Source organism: Dromiciops gliroides, chromosome 2, assembly GCF_019393635.1.
Source record: "Dromiciops gliroides isolate mDroGli1 chromosome 2, mDroGli1.pri, whole genome shotgun sequence".
Classification (NCBI taxonomy): Eukaryota; Metazoa; Chordata; class Mammalia; order Microbiotheria; family Microbiotheriidae; genus Dromiciops; species Dromiciops gliroides.
In genome coordinates this window covers 656,071,729-656,090,276 of record NC_057862.1, presented here as the reverse complement: position 1 = coordinate 656,090,276, position 18,548 = coordinate 656,071,729, and the positions used below count along the sequence as shown (strand labels likewise).

The window sequence follows — 18,548 nt, the reverse complement described above, 5'->3', positions numbered from 1 at the left end:
GGTCTCTGGCCACATAGCCACAGTGCACATTGGCACAGGGTGGGGGTGGGGCATGGAGGAGATGGGACAGCATCCAGGAGTCTTCTGTCCCTTTCCTGCCCTCCTGCGGTCCCTAAAACAGCTGGCTATGAGACAAGAGCATGAAGGTTCCTGTCAGTTGGGCCCATGTTCCAATTCAACTGGATATTTTCTGACAGTCTTTTTTTCCCAAAGCATTCTGAGCACTTCATAATAATTATCTAGGGAATATCTTAAAAAGTGATCCACTGAGGGCAGCCAGGTTGTGCAGTGGATAAAGCACCAGTCCTGGATTCAGGAGGACCCGAGTTCAAATCTGACCTCAGACACTGGACACTAGCTGTGTGACCTTAGGCAAGTCACTTAACCCTCATTGCCCTGCCAAAAAAAAAAAAAGAAAGAAAGAAAGAAAGAAGTGATCTACTGGGGCAGCTAAGTGGTGCAGTAGATAAAGCACTGGCCTTGGATTCAAGAGGACCTGAGTTCAAATCTAGCCTCAGACACTTGACACTTACTAGCTGTGTGACCCTGGGCAAGTCACTTAACCCTCATTGCCCTGCCAAAAAAAAAAAAAAAAGAAAGAAAGAAAGAAAGAAGTGATCTACTGGGGCAGCTAAGTGGTGCAGTAGATAAAGCACTGGCCTTGGATTCAAGAGGACCTGAGTTCAAATCTAGCCTCAGACACTTGACACTTACTAGCTGTGTGACCCTGGGCAAGTCACTTAACCCTCACTGCCCACACCCTATTACATTTTCTAACACCTTTCTGCTTCTAATGGAAAACTAGGGGTTTCCAAGCACCTAATCAAATAGCTGAGCTAAAGGCAAGCTTAAAAAAGAATTCACAGGGGCAGCTAGGTGGCACAGTGGATAAAGCACCGGCCCTGGATTCAGGAGTGCCTGAGTTCAAATCCAGCCTCAGTCACTTGACACATACTAGCTGTGTGACCCTGGGCAAGTCACTTAACCCCCATTGCCCCCCCCCCAAGAATTCACAGAGTTTGTTTGTATAATCTACTTGAGAACCAGAAGAGGAGACCCATTTTTGGAAGAACATGTATCACACAGACAGACACATGTACACAGAGGCATGTTAAATACAGCTTTCCTTCTATAAAGATCTTAAATACCTTCAAAAGCTTCCAATGAATCTCTTGGTTTTAAGTTGGGGACAAATATGTTACACAGGCAACAGAATCATGAAGATTGGGCACATGTGAAGAATTTTGTGCTGCAGCTAAATAAAATGTTACATTAACTTGATCCATAATTACATGCAGAACAACTGGGCATCAACAGTGAGCAGGTCAAACTGGCAAACCAAGCAGCCCCAGGGGGGTGAGGAACAAAAGGGAACAGGAAGCTGCTTGGAGATTCCTTCTCATTGGGTCTCCCTCCATAACCCAGAAGGTCCAAGTGTTTGGGACAGAAAGCTTGTCCCCTGAGCCGTGTGTGTGTGTGGGGGGGGAGGGGGGGTGTTTAAGCCAAACTGGCCCCAAACCCCAGCATCCCTCACCCCATAACCACCCAGGAGGGAGATCCAAAAGGGAGGGAGGGACTCCAGGACCATGGGTTCACCTTGTGGCAGGCCTGGCTGCTCAGATTTCCTTGGGATGATGGACCCAGACTTCTTCACAAAGTCATCAGAACAGATCCATTCTGCCCAATTTCAGCCCTTAGCTGCACATGGCCAGAGAGAGGGCCCTGGGGACTTTAAACATTCTGTTTCCTACCCAGGACCTGGGTAAGTGGAGCAAACCAGGGCAGTATATGTGATTTAAGGAACCCTTCCTTTCCAGGTCCTCCCCACACCACCTAAAGCTATATCAATTTACATTAACAAGAAAACATCTTTAGGAGGGCTAAGAAAAACCATTGGTTATTCATATTTTATAGTAAGCTGGTTTAATCAAATTGTTTTCTGAGCCGAGATGTATTGAGGAAAAAAAAAGGGAGTTTTGATGGGGCATGGCAAAGAGTGGATAATTTTGAACAGGGGATTGAAAAGGTAATAGGTTGGAAGAGGGTAGTGTGATAAAATAATGGGATTTAGCAGATACTCAAAGGCCCACCTGGAGATTAATCTAAACTGACTGAATTAAGTAAAAGTGATTAACTGCTGATTAGCCTACTTCGGGTTAACTAGATTGTAAGCACACCTGGCTAGCCCTTAAGAAGGTATTGTTCTCAGAAGCTAGACTTTGAACTTAACTGGAGACAACCTTCAAAAGTCCAGTGAACAATGGATCTGGATGATGCCTATCATTCTTTTTCTTAAAAAATTAATTAATTAATTAATTTTAGTTTTCAACATTTGTTTAGATAAGATTTCCAATTTCAAATTTTTCTCCCTCCTTTCCCTCCCTCCTCTAGACAGTAGGCAATCTGCTATAGGTTATGTATATATATATATGTATATATATATATATATATATATACATACATTAAACCTATTTCTGCATTAGTCATGTTATAAGAGAAGAATCAGAGCAAATAGGAAAAACCTCAAAAAAGCAAAACGACGGCACCCAAACCAAAAGAAACAGGATGGTCCAATCAGCATCCATATTCCACAGTTCCTTTTCCCACCCTGGATATGGAGAGCCTTTTCCATCATGAGTCCTTTGGAACTTCCATGTAGTGTTGGAGCCTACCAGTCAGTCTGAAGCAGTGTGTAAGGACCACCCATGCTCTGGACCTATAAAAAGCTTCCATATTCAGTTTACTGGGGAGTTCATGATTGAAGCAGGCTTGTGGCAGAAGACTTGAGGAAGAACCAAACCAGGATGTAACTCTAGGCTAGATAGGCCTTTTCTTAACTTTCTGAATTCCATGTGAATACCTGGTATGCTTTAATAAATGCTTAATGCGAGGCAGCTAGGTGGCTCAGTGAATAAAGCACTAGCCTTGGATTCAGGAGGACCTAAATTCAATTCAGGCCTCAGACACTTGACACATACCAGCTGTGTGACCTTGGGCAAGTCACTTAACCCTCATTGCCCCACAAAAATTTTTTAAAAAGGAAAAAAAAAAAGAAAGTGCAATAAATGCTTAATGCCCAAAGACTGGTGCTAAAGCTTCTAATTTAAGGCAACCACACATTTAGATTTTAAAAATCACAGTATGAAAAAGAGAAGTGTCATAGAAAGTCTGCCCAACCTCCAGTCTGTCCTCTTTCCTCATTTTGCTGGAGTAGCAATGAGGAGAACAGTTAGTGAGACATTTTCAGGGGGTAGGTCCAGGCCCACAGAGGTCCAGTGTAGTGTGGTGGCACTCAGGATACTGTCATGCAGCAAGCAGGCCTGAAGCTTCTGCTCCACCGGGGAGTCACTTAGCAGCCTTTTGCTAGAAAGCAGCAATTATAACACAGCCAGACCCAGGGGACGGGTCAAAAATGAAGGCTATGCCTACAGTGGAAACTTAAGCAGGAGGCAAATAACCTAGAAACTTACCTGGCTGCCTGACTGCCCCACAGAGCTGGTAAGGAAATTAAGGAATTAAAAAAACGCACATCATCTGTCAAAAGCTCTCTGGATACTCTGCTAGGATATGAGGGCACAGGATATTCACTTCTTTTGTAGGGCCCTGAAGCCTTGGGGCCATCCTGGTCCACAAAGGATCCACGGGACTCTCAGACTTGGTTAGCGCCCAGTAAAGCCTGAAAAGATCCCAAAGGCACAGAGAACGACAGGAACCTGGAGCCTGCCAAAGGCCTTCTCCATGGGAAGCTCAGGGCTGGGGGCGTCAGGGGAAGAGGTCTCCAGCTGCAGGTCTACTTCTGTGTGCCCTGTAACAAGCCGTGAGCTCTCTAGATCTCCATTTCCTAATCTGTAAAACAGGGTGAACGGAGAGCTCACAGACTTCTGCCTACACACAACCTGACTGTTTTATAGTCCTGACAGCTGGGGATGTCTCTCAGAAGGGGGAGCTCAGCCAAGCCCCACCTCTTCTCTGGACCTCAGTGACTTCATCTGTCAAGGGAGGGGATCAGACCATGGGATACCTGAGGTCTTGTCCAATGTCCAGTCTAAATCTCAGGAAGAACGGGAGGATCTGTGAACCCTCCTCATCTATGACGTACCCTCTTTTCTGGATTCTTTTGCCCCTCCCAAGTTCTCTGGGAGCTGGCCCCAGCAATCATCACTCTCCCACCCACCCCATCCCCACCTTTTCTTTCCTGTTTCCCTACCTGACGGGAGCAAATCTTTCCAATTCTTTTTTTTTTGGGGGGGGGGGGCGGGCAATGAGGGTTAAGTGACTTGCCCAAGGTCACACAGCTAGAACCCAAGCATCTGAGGCCGGATTTGAACTCAGGTCCTCCTGACTCCAGGGCCCGTGCTCTAAACACTGCACCACCTAGCGGCCCCAATCTTTCAAATTCTTAATCCTATCAACCCCTCGCACCATCATCCCATATCCCTCTACCTTTGACCAATTCCTAGAAAAAGCTGCCCACAGTTGTTGCTTCATCTGCTGATCCCAGAGCCCAGCTATCTCTGAACAGTGATACCCAGGGCTTCTCTTGCCCTCCTCCTCATCTGTGTGTAGCCGTGGCCCCTGCTGACCACCCCTTCCCTGCAGATACTCTCGACACCGTCCTCTTCATTCTTCTTCCCTCTGGTGGAACGTTCCTTCCCCATTGCCTTCACCAGGTCACCGCCCTGTGCCACCCCCCTCCTATGCACCCACGTCCCCAAGGGCTCTGGAAGGGAGCCTTGTCTTACAACTCTCTCTGCTATTACATTAGTTTTCACAGATTCAGTCCTCATCTCTACGTACTCAGGTGGAAATGGGCAGCTAGGGGGCGCCACAATGCACAGAGCATTGGGCTGGGGAAGACAGCTTCCTGAGTTCAAATCTGGCCTCAGACACTAGCTGGGTGACCCTGGGCAAGTCATTTCACCCTGTTTGCCTCGGTTTCCTCATCTGTAAAATGATCTGGAGAAGGAAATGACAAACCGCTCCAGAATCTCTGCCAAGAAAACCACAATTAGGGTCATGAAGACTCAAATTTGCTGGACTGAATAACAGCAGCAGCAGCTTCCCTATCTACAAATCTGGCCTTAATCTCTCTCCCAAAGTTCCAGTTTTCTCTATGACCAAATGCCTGCTGGACAACACCTGGATACCTTGTAGGTATCTCAAAATCAACATGTCCCAAACAGAACTTGTTCCCTAGGGTCACAACTTCCGATCAATCCTCTTTAATCAGTCCCCAATTCAGTATTTTCTACCTCCACAAATATTTCTCAAATCCACCTCTGTCTCTACTCACAGGGAAACCACCTGTGAGGTCTTTGTCACCTCTTGCCTCGGCTACTGTGAGAGTCTCCTAGTTGGTCTCCCTGCCTCAAGTTCCTCTCATCTCCAGTGCATTCTCCCCACGACTGCCAAAACAATATTCTTAGAGTGAAGGTCTAATCATGCCAATCTCCTATTCAGTAATTGTCAATGGCTCCCTATTGCCTCAGGATCAATCACGAGCTTTTTTTCTTCGCTTCTGAATCTCTCACAAGCCTGCTCCAACTGATCTTTCCACTTGGTTACTGCTCTTTACCTACCTTATAGTCCAGCCAAGATCTCATCTTCATGTCTGGAATATACACCCCCACCCCAAACAAAACCATTTTGTTTCCTCCAAAATTCTCCTCAAGTTTTCGAGCCTTAATAGTTGCGCCACCCCAAGTAGATGCCTTCTATCTACTGTGTAGCTATTTTAGTACATGTTGTCTCCCTTCATGGAATGGAAGTTCTTGGTGGGCAGGGACTTTCATTTTGGTCTTTGTACCCCCAGCACCTTGCACAGGCCCTTCATGAACACTTGCTGATTGATTGCTCAGCTAGCTAAGGAGAAAATCTGACAAAGAAGTTTTAATGGAGGAAACCCACAAGAGGAAGCCGTGAAGGGTAAATTTTAGGATAGGAAGAGGATCTCTGTCAGGAGAGGTTGTTGGAGTAGATCTCAAATATGTTTTATGCCCAAAAGGCTATGGGACTGTGCATACCCTTTGATCCAGCAATACCATTGCCATTCCCCATTCCCCATCCATTGGGGAATGGCTGAACAAGGTGTGGTATATGATGGTGATGGAATGCAACTGTGCCTGTAAGAAATGAGGAGCAGGCAGATTTCAGGGAAAACTGGAAAGACTTCAGTAGACTGATGCTGAGTGAAGTGAGCAGAACCAGGAGAACATTGTACACAGTAACAGTAACATTGTGTGATGATCAACGGTGATAGATTCAGCTCTTCTCAACAGTGCAATGATGCAAGACAATTCCAAAGGACTCATGATGGAAAATGTTCTCCACATCCAGAAAAAGAGCTATGGTGTCTGAATGCAGATCAAAGTATACTATTTTCACTTTTGTTGTTGTTGTTTTTTTGGTTTCTTCTTTCTTGTGTTTTTTCCCCTTTTGTTCTGATTCTTCTCTCACAACATGACTAATGTGGAAATATATTTAACATGATTGCAATGTATAACCTATATCAGATTGCTTGATGTCTTTGGGAGGGGGAGGGAAGGGAGAAGAATTTGGAACTCAAAATCTTTAAAAAATTATTGTCGAATCCTATCTTTACATGTAATTGGAATAAAACACATTATTTTAAAAATCAAATCCATATCCTCTTGAATACAGTTATAGTTAATGCTTCCTTTAAAAAATAAGTTGTCTTGATATATGAGGGGTGAGGCTTTTGGTCTCATTCATGTCTTTCTCCATGTTTTATAACAGTTCCCACCACCCTCTTCCCATGGCCCATCTTTATCCTGAAGGTCTCTCCTGCCCCCTCCTCTGCAATGGGGCTTAGCACTGAGGATCTGGCTAGCTCTCCTGCGGTCTTTCTGAAATCACTTAGCATGAGCAGGGCCACAGGTGACATGCACACCGTCATGCCATGGTCTGGGACACACACTATATTCTACTCTGCCAGGAGTCGCTTCTTCCAGAAGAGCCTGTGGCTTATCCTTCCCTGAGCTACTAAGACAACCTGGCCTCATTTCCACTCACAACCTGACTCTTGGCACCCTCTGCCTCCTCTTCCATCGCCCTGTCAATGGCCACAGCTAATAAAATCCATTACCAAGAGCCCAGCCTGCCGGTGAACAGCCATATGTAGCTAGGCGGATCCCCAGAGAACAGGCACACGCCTGAAGCCTCTGTACCACAGAGAACCATCAGAGCCTGTGCTCTGCAGGGACTCTCCATGAAGCCACATGACACAGCGAGGCATCGGGGTAGGATTTTAGAAAGGTGAGAATCCTACACAAAAGTGCAATCACTTAATAAAGTGGAAGAGGAAGGTCTTAGAAAACAGAAAGCACAGCCACAGCAATCGTGCTGTACAATAACCCATCAGGACTCATAGAACCCCTACTTCTTGGCCAAACTAGTGCAAACAAAGGGGCACAACAGGGAATTATTTTCAAACTCATTGGACATGCTCAGGTGCAGAGACCAGGAAATGTTTTCATACTGAAGAATACACTCAAAACTAATTCATAACCTCACGTAATTTTCTTTCTCAAACTCTCTCCTCCAGCCTTAGGGTCCCTGAAAGATGATGAGACAGGACATACTCACTTATTGGGGGATTATTATTATTATTATTTTTTTTTTTTGCAGGGCACTGAGGGTTAAGTGACTCGCCCAGGGTCACACAGCTGGTAAGTGTCAAGTGTCTGAGGCCAGATTTGAACTCAGGTCCTCCTGACTCCAGGGCCGGTGCTTTACTACTGCGCCATCTAGCTGCCCTATTGGGGGATTATTAAACAAAGTAATTCATCACCTCTACAGACTACAATTTAAAGCTAGGAAGGAGTTTTTTTTTTTAAGTGAGGCAATTGGGGTTAAGTGACTTGCCCAAGGTCACACAGCTAGTAAGTATTAAGTGTCTGAGGCCGGATTTGAACTCAGGTACTCCTGACTCCAGGGCCGGTGCTCTATCCACTGCGCCACCTAGCTGCCCCAGGAAGGAGTTTTTATAAGAAACATATCAACTCCTGCAAGGGGAACAATAGCATCTTGGTGAGGGGTCCTCATCTGGAGTTCATAGATAAATTTCAGGAAAAAAATTAAACTTATATTTTCATTCATTTCTAACTGAAAACCAGTATTTCATTAATTATTTAAAAACATGACTCTGAGAAAGGGTTGATAGGCTTCACTGGCCCGACTGCCCCAAAGGGGGTCCCTGACCTTGGGTAAAAGGGATCACCAAAGGTCTGTATCCTCAAAGCACTTTTACATGTGTTACTTTAACCCAGGACATCTTCCTACCTCTATCTTATAGAGGCCCAAAGTAACAGAGCTCCTCATGATGGGGCTGGGACTTACTGCAGACCTCACTGACTCTTCCCACAATACCAAGCTACTTAAAGGATTTAATATAATCTGACTGAAACCAACCAATCTGGGCCCCCTGGGCACTATGGATTGGTAAACGGACCCTAATTATGTGCCAGGACACACTCTGTCAGACAAATATGTTTGTCCCACCTGAAAACACATGGATTTTCTTTTGCCCAAAAAGTGTGAAGCTGGATGGTCTCCGCAGGTGGAGAGAGTGAAAAAAAAAAAATCTTTGCACACGCGTCCCCAAACTTTCAACTTTTGGTTGTGTGGGTGTGGCCCAGCTTCTTACCTGTAGTCCACAGTCCTTTGAGAGCCTCCTGCCCTCCTCTGCAGGCGGACTGCCCTCCTCCTGGTCCGCACTGACTGTGGGGTCTGCTGGGAGGGCTGCCTCCAGAGGCCCAGCACCCCGTGAAGCTGCTGTAGTCTGTCAATAAAGTTATTCACGGAGCTCAGCGCAGACTCAGGGAGGAGGGGACTGACACCAGCTCCCACTGTGTCTTCTGGGGCTGCGGCTCCAAGGTCCACATTGTCGTCATTGTCCAGGCCAGAGGACACGACTTCCTCTATCACTTCGATAGGCACCTGAGGAACAGGAAGTAGCGGAGCGTCCCCCTGCCCGACAAATGCCACCTCCTGGTGTTCCATGGCAGGACCTTCTATCACCTGGAGATCGACATCCATTGCTTCTTGAGCCATTGCTGGGAAGGTAACAAAATTGAAGAGAAGATATGAGGTAAGAGCACATATGACGAAAGCCTTAATACCACACCATTGGTTCAACCAAACCTAGTCTTGTGGAGCTGCTCTCAAGTTGAGGCTTGTGCTGCCTTGTGTCTGGCTCAGTATGGAAGGCGTCAGCTTTGATTTCTAAACCAGTGACTGACCCACAGGACGGCAGGTGATGGATAACCGCCAAAGGGAGTGTTTTGTTTTTTGTTTTTAGTGAGGCAGTTGGGGTTAAGTGACTTGCCCAGGGTCACACAGCTAGTAAGTGTTAAGTGTCTGAGGCTGGATTTGAACTCAGGTCCTCCTGAATCCAGGGCCAGTGCTTTATCCACTGCACCACCTAGCTGCCCCTTTTTTCCCCCTAGAGCTACTGTGACTTTATTTTTATTTTTGGAGGGAGGGGCAATGAAGGTTAAGTGACTTGTGCCACCTAGCTGCCCCAAAGGGAGTGTTTTTGATGCACCAGACATGACCAATGACAGTTGAATTCACAAAGTAACAGCCTTAGGAATAAATACCAGGGGCAGCTAGGTGGCGCAGTGGATAGAGCACCGGCCCTGGAGTCAGGAGTACCTGGTTCAAATCCGACCTCAGACACTTAACACTTACTAGCTCTATGACCCTGGGCAAGTCACTTAACCCCAATTGCCTCACTAAAAAAAAAAAAAAAAAAAAAAAGGAATAAATACCAGACAGGAAGTTTGAACCCTTAAAGCCCTCTCTCAGCATTCCTCCTCCACTAGCCACCATCTTCTCAATCCCCTAGAGCTTGTGCTTGGGACCCACAATGGGAGTCTCCTCCTTCGGCAAAGAACACCTGCACATTCTCCAACCAGAAAGGCAGATATTAATTCTGCCCGGCCATGTGAAGAAAGGGTGGGAAGAAATCGGGCTGCCTTCTGGCTGAGACAGTCCCTCTCCTAAAGACTCCCAAACTGCAGAGACACTGTTCAGAACACCTTCCCCACATTTCCCCAGCCCTACAAAAATGACCAGATATTGACTTAGCCAGAGAAGAAAAAGTAGATGACTAGTGATGAAATGTTAAGTGGGAGCAGTGGGAATGGCTACAAGGACCTGAAGAATGGGTATCAAAAACCAGGTGGAATGTCAGGTCTGTCCCTCTGCTCACTCCTTAAGTCGAAGACCTGAGGCAGTGAAACTCCCCCAACATGAAGACAGGTGGAGAAACTTTGCACTCCAACCCAGGGGTATAGCCATTAAATAGGGAAAGAATTGAAAAATGAGTGATGGAGAAAAGGGAAAAACGCCTGTAAAACCAAAGATCTGAAGAGGAAGAAAATTCAATTAAAAACCAGCAGCAGATCAAGGGGGCAGCTAGGCGGCACAGTGGATAGAGCACCAGCCCTGGAGTCAGGAGTACCTGAGTTCAAATCTGGCCTCAGACACTTAACACTTACTAGCTGTGTGACCCTGGGCAAGACACTTAACCCTCATTGCCCAGCAAAACAAAACAAAACAAACAAAACAAAAAACCAGGAGCAGATCAAAAGAGAGGCTCCTAAAACTAGAAGGAAAGATAAATACTAAACTTTCAAAGAATACAAAATTCTTGACAAATATAATACCAAGGAAAGTGATACTCCATGAACACTGAATCCAGGAGAATCCTAAGAGTATATGGAAAAAGAAGAAATACTAAAATGATTCAAAAGAGAACCAAAATCCTCAAGAGGAGAAACTGGGCATGGAGATAGAGAGTGAATCTGTGATTTCATGAGATTAAAAAACTGGGGGGAAGTGGAGCTGAGGTGGGGAGAGGACAGATAACTGCTTCCACTAACAACCTCAAAAGAGGAATGGACCCCCGCAGATCACACAAAGACTTAGAAAACCATAAATTAACTTAGCTATTTTGTGCAGTACTTTTATTTCTTTGGTTCAATATTTCCCAATTATTATTGTCTGATTTAGGCTATACTCAAAATTTTTTAGGCCCCTTGACCACACTTCTAGCAAGTTTGACACCTCTGGGCTCAAGGACTGAGAGGTTTAAGTGAGTAACCCTAAGGTCACACAGCTATCTCTTTCAGAAGCAGGGTTTGAACCCAAGGCTTCTTGGCTTGGAGGCTGGCTCATCATGATGCCTTAAGCAGGAACAAATGACAGAATTTATAGCTTTCAGAGCAGAAATGATGAGTTTATCAAAACCAAAAGTTTAGAAAGATAATCAGCTTACTCTAAAAACATCAAATCACAAGCATTAAATTATGAGCACTTTAAGATTTTAATCATTTTACATTCATGGTCATTCTGGAGTATTAGGTATTCCTGTTATCCCCCAAACTCTGGGCCAGGGGAGCCAGCACAATCCTTGCTCCTGACAAACACTTCCAGACTGTCCCTTCTCCATAATCTCTAAGCAAACTTCTTCCTTTGAGATCTATTATCTGTCTGTCTACCTTACTCTATCCAGATCATCACAGAAGTATCCACTTTGCTGTTGCTAATTCTCCCTGCGTTCTCAAGGAATGCACTACTGGATTCACAGTCTTCATCTCTATCCAAATTCCTCTTTTGATTGATACTTGGGGTCTTCCACATATAAAGAGAAATCTCTAACAGTTTGGATTCCCAGGTCATCAATTTTAACTCCTATGAAAAAACTTCACTCCATCTCAGGATGGTCATATCCTTGATGATCCATAATTGTGCTAAATCTATGATTTAAACTCTGAAATGCCTCTCTCTAATCACAAATTCCTACCTTTCCAACTGCCCCTTGACCTCATTCCTCATAAACCTTTGTCCTAATTCTGACTTTATTCCTCCATCCCTGCCTGTTCCCCCCAGCTGTATAACCTTAATTTTCCTCTCTTCAGTCTTGAATGTAATAATAATGATGATAACAACCATTAGCATTTAAGGTTTGCCAGGTGCTTCACATAAATTATCTCATTTGATTCTCAAAACAGCCCTATGCAATAGGTGTTATTGTATCCTCAGTTTACAGAAGTGACTTGCCCAGGGTTCCACAGCTAGTGTCTGAGGCTAGTCTTCCTGACTCCAGGCCCAGCCCTCTGTGCACCATGGCGCCACCTAGTGGCCTCTACTGTATGCTATTCTTTACCACTTTGTCATACTGCAATCACTCTTGGCCAGTTCTCAGCCTTCAGCACTTTGAACCGGGTGTAACTGAATGCTACTAGAGTTCAGTCACACAAGTGGGCCAGCATGGTTCGTCATGGTGGATGGTGTGTTTCATCAATGGTCCTTTGGGATTGTTTTAGATCATTGTATTGCTGAGAACAGTTAGGTCATTCACAGTTCTTCATCAAAAAACATTGCTGTCACTGTGCACAATGTTCTTTTGGTTCTGCTCACTTCACTATACATCAGTTCATACAAGTCTTCCCAGGCCTTTCTGAAATCATCCTGCTTGTCGTTTCTTATAGCTCAATAATATTCCATCACCATCATATACCACAGCTTGTTTAGCCATTCCCCAATGGATGGGCATTCCTTTGATTTGAACCAATTCTTTGCCACCACAAAAGGGGCTGCTATCAGTATTTTTGTACAAATAGGTCTTTTCCTCTTTTGGGGATGTGCTTGGGATATAAAGCTAGCAGTGGTGATGTAGGAAGCAAAGGAAGGGTTAACAGACAAACAAGACCGGAGCTCTAATTTAGATTCCCCACCCCCCATGAGGATTAAGTGACTTGCCCAGGGTCACACAGTCTAATTTAGATCTCAGCTTCAAGAGAGGCTATAACTTACAGACCCCCAGCTCTGAAAGAGATTAATGGATAACTTGGGCCTTCATTAATACAAGTCAACAAGAACATAAAGAGGCAGGTCATAGAGACCTTAACTATAACAAAGACATAGAGACAGGCTATAGAAATCCTAACTGATAAATGAAAATATCCAGAAACTAGGCATGAGAAGGAACAATCTGACCATGGCAAGTTGAGGTAACATGAGCAGGAAAGGCCAAATTTGTCCCCAGCTCACCTTAGGACATGTGAACCCCCAAAACACACCTCCACGGGAAAAGGTACCCGCCTTGGGGGTTGTCTTAGGACCCCAGGAACTCCAAATTAGAATAAGGCCTCTCCTGTATCTCCCTAAGGTGGAGATTATTGTAATGAGACTGATAATCAATTTATCCATACTATAAATATAACTGTCTTTTCTTTCCCTATTCCAGACACCTCCATGATGCTCTGCCTGTGGTCACTCACAGTATTGCAATAAAACTTGGGAAACTGAGTCACTGAGTCTTATAATTCTTTTGGGACGACTCATGATCAATCTGATCAATTAATTCCATCCCCCATCAGTGGTATTGCTGATAAGCAGTTTTTTAGCTCTTTGGGCATAAGAACCCCAAACCACCTCCCAGGCAGCCTCTAACCTGTGGCCAAGTCCTGTCCCCTCTATCTCCCCAACATCTCTGGGAGAGACATCCTTTTCTCTCTTGTGACAAAGGGGCTTCAATGCACTCCCAGACGATTACAATGGCTTCTGGCTCCAGACTCTAATCCCTCTCCAATCACTCGGAGGCCAGTGATCTTCCTGAACACCCCCAGGTCAATCCACCCCAGGAGCCAACAGAAAAGCCACGAAAATAGAAAGCGCACACACATAATGTGTTTTATTTTTGTTACATATTTTCAGAATATAGCAGCTCTATCAGCGGAACCCCTCCCACCTCGCCAGTCTTGTGCCGCTCCCTAGTGCCCCGCTCCCACGAGACCCTCCACCGCCTTTCCCTGGAACACTGGGTGCCCGTCACCATGTCCCGGCTCCTCCGGGTGCCCGCACCCCTTCGGATTCTCCCCCGTTTGTGCCGTCCCGTTAGGCTGTAAGCTCTGAGGGCAGGGGTGGGTGTTGGCTCTTTGGGGTTCTGCTGCCTCTTTTTGTAGGCCCCGCACACCGGAGGCGCTTAATAAACGCTCGGGGTCGGCCTGGGCCCCATGGCCGGCGTCCGCTGCGGGGGGTTCTGGACCCAGGTTTTTCCACTCCGGAGGCCCACGGCCTCCCACGGAGCCTCGCAGGCGGGGCTGCCCTGCGCCGCCGGGGACCGGGGCTCGGGCTGGGAGAGGACGTGGGGTCCGCCAGGCCTGCGGCTCCATCTGACACACGCGAAAACTGAGGCCTACCGTGGCCGCTTCCGTGGGTCCGTGTCCGGAGCCGGCCGCACCGCCGAGGCCGGGAGGCGCCAGGCCCTGGGGCAGAAGGCGCCCCCGAATCCCCCGCTCCGCCCCGTTCGATACCTGTCGCCGGCGCACTGAGGCCGTTGGGATCCTGGGCCGCGGCCGCGGACGGCGTCCGCTCTCCTCGGGGCTCTCAGGCTACCTCAGGCCTGGACCTCACGAAGACGCCGCCGCCGAGCCTTCACCGCCGCCGCCGCCACTACAACCACCATCACTGCCGCCACTGACGCCAACTCCTATTGGACGACGGTTTCCAGTCCCCAGCCAATCCCGTCTCCCCTTCTCCCATTGGTCGGAGAAGTCAGTCCCGGCGACATTCTGATTAGCTCTTCCGGCGGCTCCTCACAGACTGGTCCGGCAGGAAGGAGAGAAGCTCAGAGACTTCCTTCCGTTTGGTGGCCGGATCTTTCCATCATTCTACAGCCCGCCCCCTAAAAGGTTGTGCGGAAGTGGACTCATCCCACCTTCATTTCGTTTGAACTTCTAGGCGCGAAAAATTTGTGTGGTTGCAGAATTGTTGATCTTGGGTGTCCTGGGCCCTGGGGAACCTTGAAACTGGCAAAGACCTAGTTGGCCATCTAGCCGAACCGCCCTCCCCCAAAGAAAAACACAACTTTGAAACAAATATGCAGAGTCTTTAGCAATGCCCAAAGTATGTCTCATTTTTCCATCACCTCCATTCAAAAAAAAAAACCAATTTAGGGGCAGCTAGGTAGCGCCGGCCCTGCAGTCAGGAGGAACTGAGTTCAAATTCGACCTCAAACACTTTCCAGCCATATGACTCTGGGCAAGTCACTTAACTCCGATTGCCTCCCCCAAGCCCCTCAATATTTTGGATTCATGTAAAACATTAGAAAGTTGTGTATGTGTATACACACACACACACACACACACACACACACACACACACACACACATGAATGGGATGGGATGGGAAGTACACCCACTGACCCCTGTAATAGAGACTCGAGGAGAAAGGAGGCCAAAGCACTGATTTTATTTCTTTCGAAAGAAAGGTGTACCACACTCACTGGGACAACCAGGAGGTGTGACACACCGAGGTTAGGAAACCAAGCAGTTTTGATACTCTTTACAGACATCTAATTTGAGCAAAATGCAGTAATTGGATTAATATTGTATGTTCAGCAATAAATCTTTCTCCTGGGATGTTCAGCGATAAGACTCTCTCTCCTGGGCTGTTTAGTGATAAGTCTCTCTCCTGGGTCAGAGTGCCCCATCCTCAGGGGTTCAGTCGTAGGTTTGCAAAGTTTCCTGTTTCGGCAACAATCTATCATATCTACATAATATCTCTGTGCAGACCCTATGAAGCAATTTTTTTTATTGAATAGAATTTTATTTTCCAAAATATATGTAAAAACAAATTTTAACATCAATTAAAAAAAAAATTGTGTTCTAACTTCTCTTCCTCCTCCATTCCCACTCCCCACCCACTAGAACTCAAGCATTTCAAAATAAGTTATACATGAGTAGTCATAGAAAACATTCCCACATTAGCTAGGTTGTGAGAGAAAACAGTCTAAAAAACTCCTAAAACTTCAGACTGAGGAATTGTCAAAGAGAAAAAAAAATTTTTTTTTAAATGTGTTTCCAGGGGCATCTAGGTGGCGCAGCGGACAGATCACCAGCCCTGGAACCAGGAGCACCTGAGCCCAAATCCAGCCTCAGACACCCAGCACCCACCAGCCACCCAACCCCAATCGCCTCACCAAAAAAAAAAAAAAGAAAAGAAAAGAAAAGAAAAAAAATGTGTTTCCATCTATTTTCAGATACTATCACTTCTTTCTCTGTAGATGGGTTGCCATTTTCATAAGTCCTTCAGGGTTATATTGGACCATTGCCTTGCTGAAAATAACCACATGCTTCCCAGCAGATCATCCCCCACTATTGCTGTTATTTTGTATACAGTACATTTCACTCTGCTTTAGTTCATGTAGGTCTTTCCAGGTTTTTCTAATAGTATCCTGTTCATCATAACCTAAATAAAGTACCTTAAACTTGACAAAGAATTTTCTTCATATTAGCCCTGCAAAGTAGGTGCCATATGTTTTGCCATTATATTCAATCATCATAACTATTTCCCTCCATCCTATTCCCTTCCCATGATATTTACTCTATTTTCTATCTTCTTTTAAACTATTCCTCCTCAAAAGTATTTTACTTCTGACTGTCCCCTCCCCTACTCTGCACTCCCTTTTTTTTTCCACCCTTCCTTCCTTATCCTCTTCCCCTCATACTTTCCTGTAGGGTTAAATAGATTACTCCTCCCAACTGGGTGTGAATGTTATTCCCTCCATGAGCCAACTCTGATGAGTTTAAGGTCTTTGAGCTAATTCTATGTTCCAAATTTTCTTCCTCCCTCTCTCCTCAACCCTCCCTATGAAATCAAGCAATTCAATGTCATACTTGTGCAGTTATGCAGAACATCTTTACCTTCCTCAAAAGTATTTTGCTTTTTTGTGAGCTGATCCAGCCATTCTGGAGAGCAATTTGGAATTATGCCCAAAGGGCGTTGAAGCTGTGTATACCCTTTGACCCAGCAATACCACTTTTGGGTCTTTTTCCCAAAGAAATCATGGAGGGGGGAAGGGGACCCACATGTACAAAAATATTTATAGCTGCCCTTTACGTGGTGGCAAGGAATTGGAAGTTGAGGGGGTGCCCTTCAATTGGGGAATGGCTGGACAAGTTGTGGTATATGAATACAATGGAATACTATTGTGCTGTAAGAAATGATGAGCAGGAGGAGTTCAGAGAAACCTGGAGGGTCTTGCGTGAGCTGATGATGAGTGAGATGAGCAGAACCAGAAGAACATTGTACACAGTATCATCAACATCGAGTGTTGATCTACTGTGATGGACTATATTCTTCTCACCAATGCAATGGCACAAAAGAGTTCCAGGGAACTTGTGATGGAAGAGGATCTCCAAATCCAAGAAAAAAAAAAATAGAACTGCGGAGTATAGATGCTGAATGAACCATACTATTTCTTTTGTTTTTGATGCTGTTGTTTTTTTTCTATTTTGAGGTTTTTCATCATTGCTCTGATTTTTTCTCTTATAACATGACTAATGCAGAAATATGTTTAATGTTATTATGTGTATATATATGTATATATGTACATATGTATATATGTGTGTGTGTGTGTATATATATATATATATATATATACATATATATATATATATATAAAACCTATATCAGATTACCTGCTGTCTAGGGGAGGGGGGAGGGAGGGGAGGGAGGGAGAAAAATCTAAAATTGTAAAGCTTGTATAAACAAAAGTTGAGAACTATCTTTACATGTAATGGAAAAAAAATACTTTATTAATTTTTAAAAAAAAGGAAAAAAAAAGTATTTTGCTTTTTACTGCTCTCTCCCCCAATCTGCCCTTCCCTCCTTCCCCTCTCCCCCCACCATCTTCCTCCCCTCCCTCAGGGCAAAAATATATTACTATACCCACTTGAGTATGTATGTTAGTCCTTCTTTGAGTCAATTCTGGTGATATTAAGGTTCACTCACTCCCCAATTCCTTCCCCCTCTTCCCCTGCCCTCCATAAGCTTTTTTCTTGTTTCCTTCATGTGAACAACCTCTCCCCAGACCATTTCTCCCCTTCCCCCTCCCCCAGTCTATTTCTCCTACACCTCAACCCTATTTTAAGGATGTCATTATGGGTTAGTTAGGTGGCACAGTGGACAATGCACCAGCCCTGGACCCAGGAGGCCCCAATCCCAAATCCGGCCCCAGACATGAGACCACTCAATGCTGACCACAGTTTCCTCATCTGTCAAACGGGGATAATAACAGCACATCCCTGCCAGAGTTATTGTTGTGAGGATCACATGAGATAATATTTGTAAAGCATTTTGCAAACCTTCAAGTGCTATAAAATGTGTTATTGATATTATTATTAGCCAAAAAAAAAAGAAAGCAAATTGACCAACAATTAAGGAATGGCTGAACAAATTATGGTATGTGAATGGGATAGAATATTAGTGCCCCACAAGGAATATGACAAATATGACAAATCCAGCCTCAGATACTTAGTAGCTGTATGACCTAGGGTAAGTCACTTAACCTCTATTTGCTTCAGTTTCCTCATCTGTAAAACGGGGATAATAACAGCACCTACCTCATGGGCTTGTTGTGAGGATCAAATGAGATGAGTGTACCTGGTACACGGTAGGTGCTTATTTCCGTCCTTCCTTCCTTCCTTCCTTCCTTCCTTCCTTCCTTCCTTCCT

General features: G+C 45.3%; 1 protein-coding gene across 2 annotated transcripts in view; it reads right to left on the bottom strand.

Annotated features, from left to right (window-relative positions):
• The window catches only part of RFWD3 (ring finger and WD repeat domain 3), a 39,618-nt gene extending 25,119 nt beyond the window's left edge, over positions 1-14,499 (bottom strand). For both annotated transcript variants that reach the window (XM_043988447.1, XM_043988448.1), the window contains exons 1-2: positions 14,346-14,499; positions 8,666-9,074 (exon numbers count right to left, since the gene is read on the bottom strand). In XM_043988447.1, the coding sequence (XP_043844382.1) occupies positions 8,666-9,072 (407 nt within the window). In that variant the 5' untranslated portion in view covers positions 9,073-9,074; positions 14,346-14,499. The remainder of the gene's footprint in view (positions 1-8,665; positions 9,075-14,345) is intronic.
• Between the last annotated feature and the right edge of the window lie 4,049 nt (positions 14,500-18,548).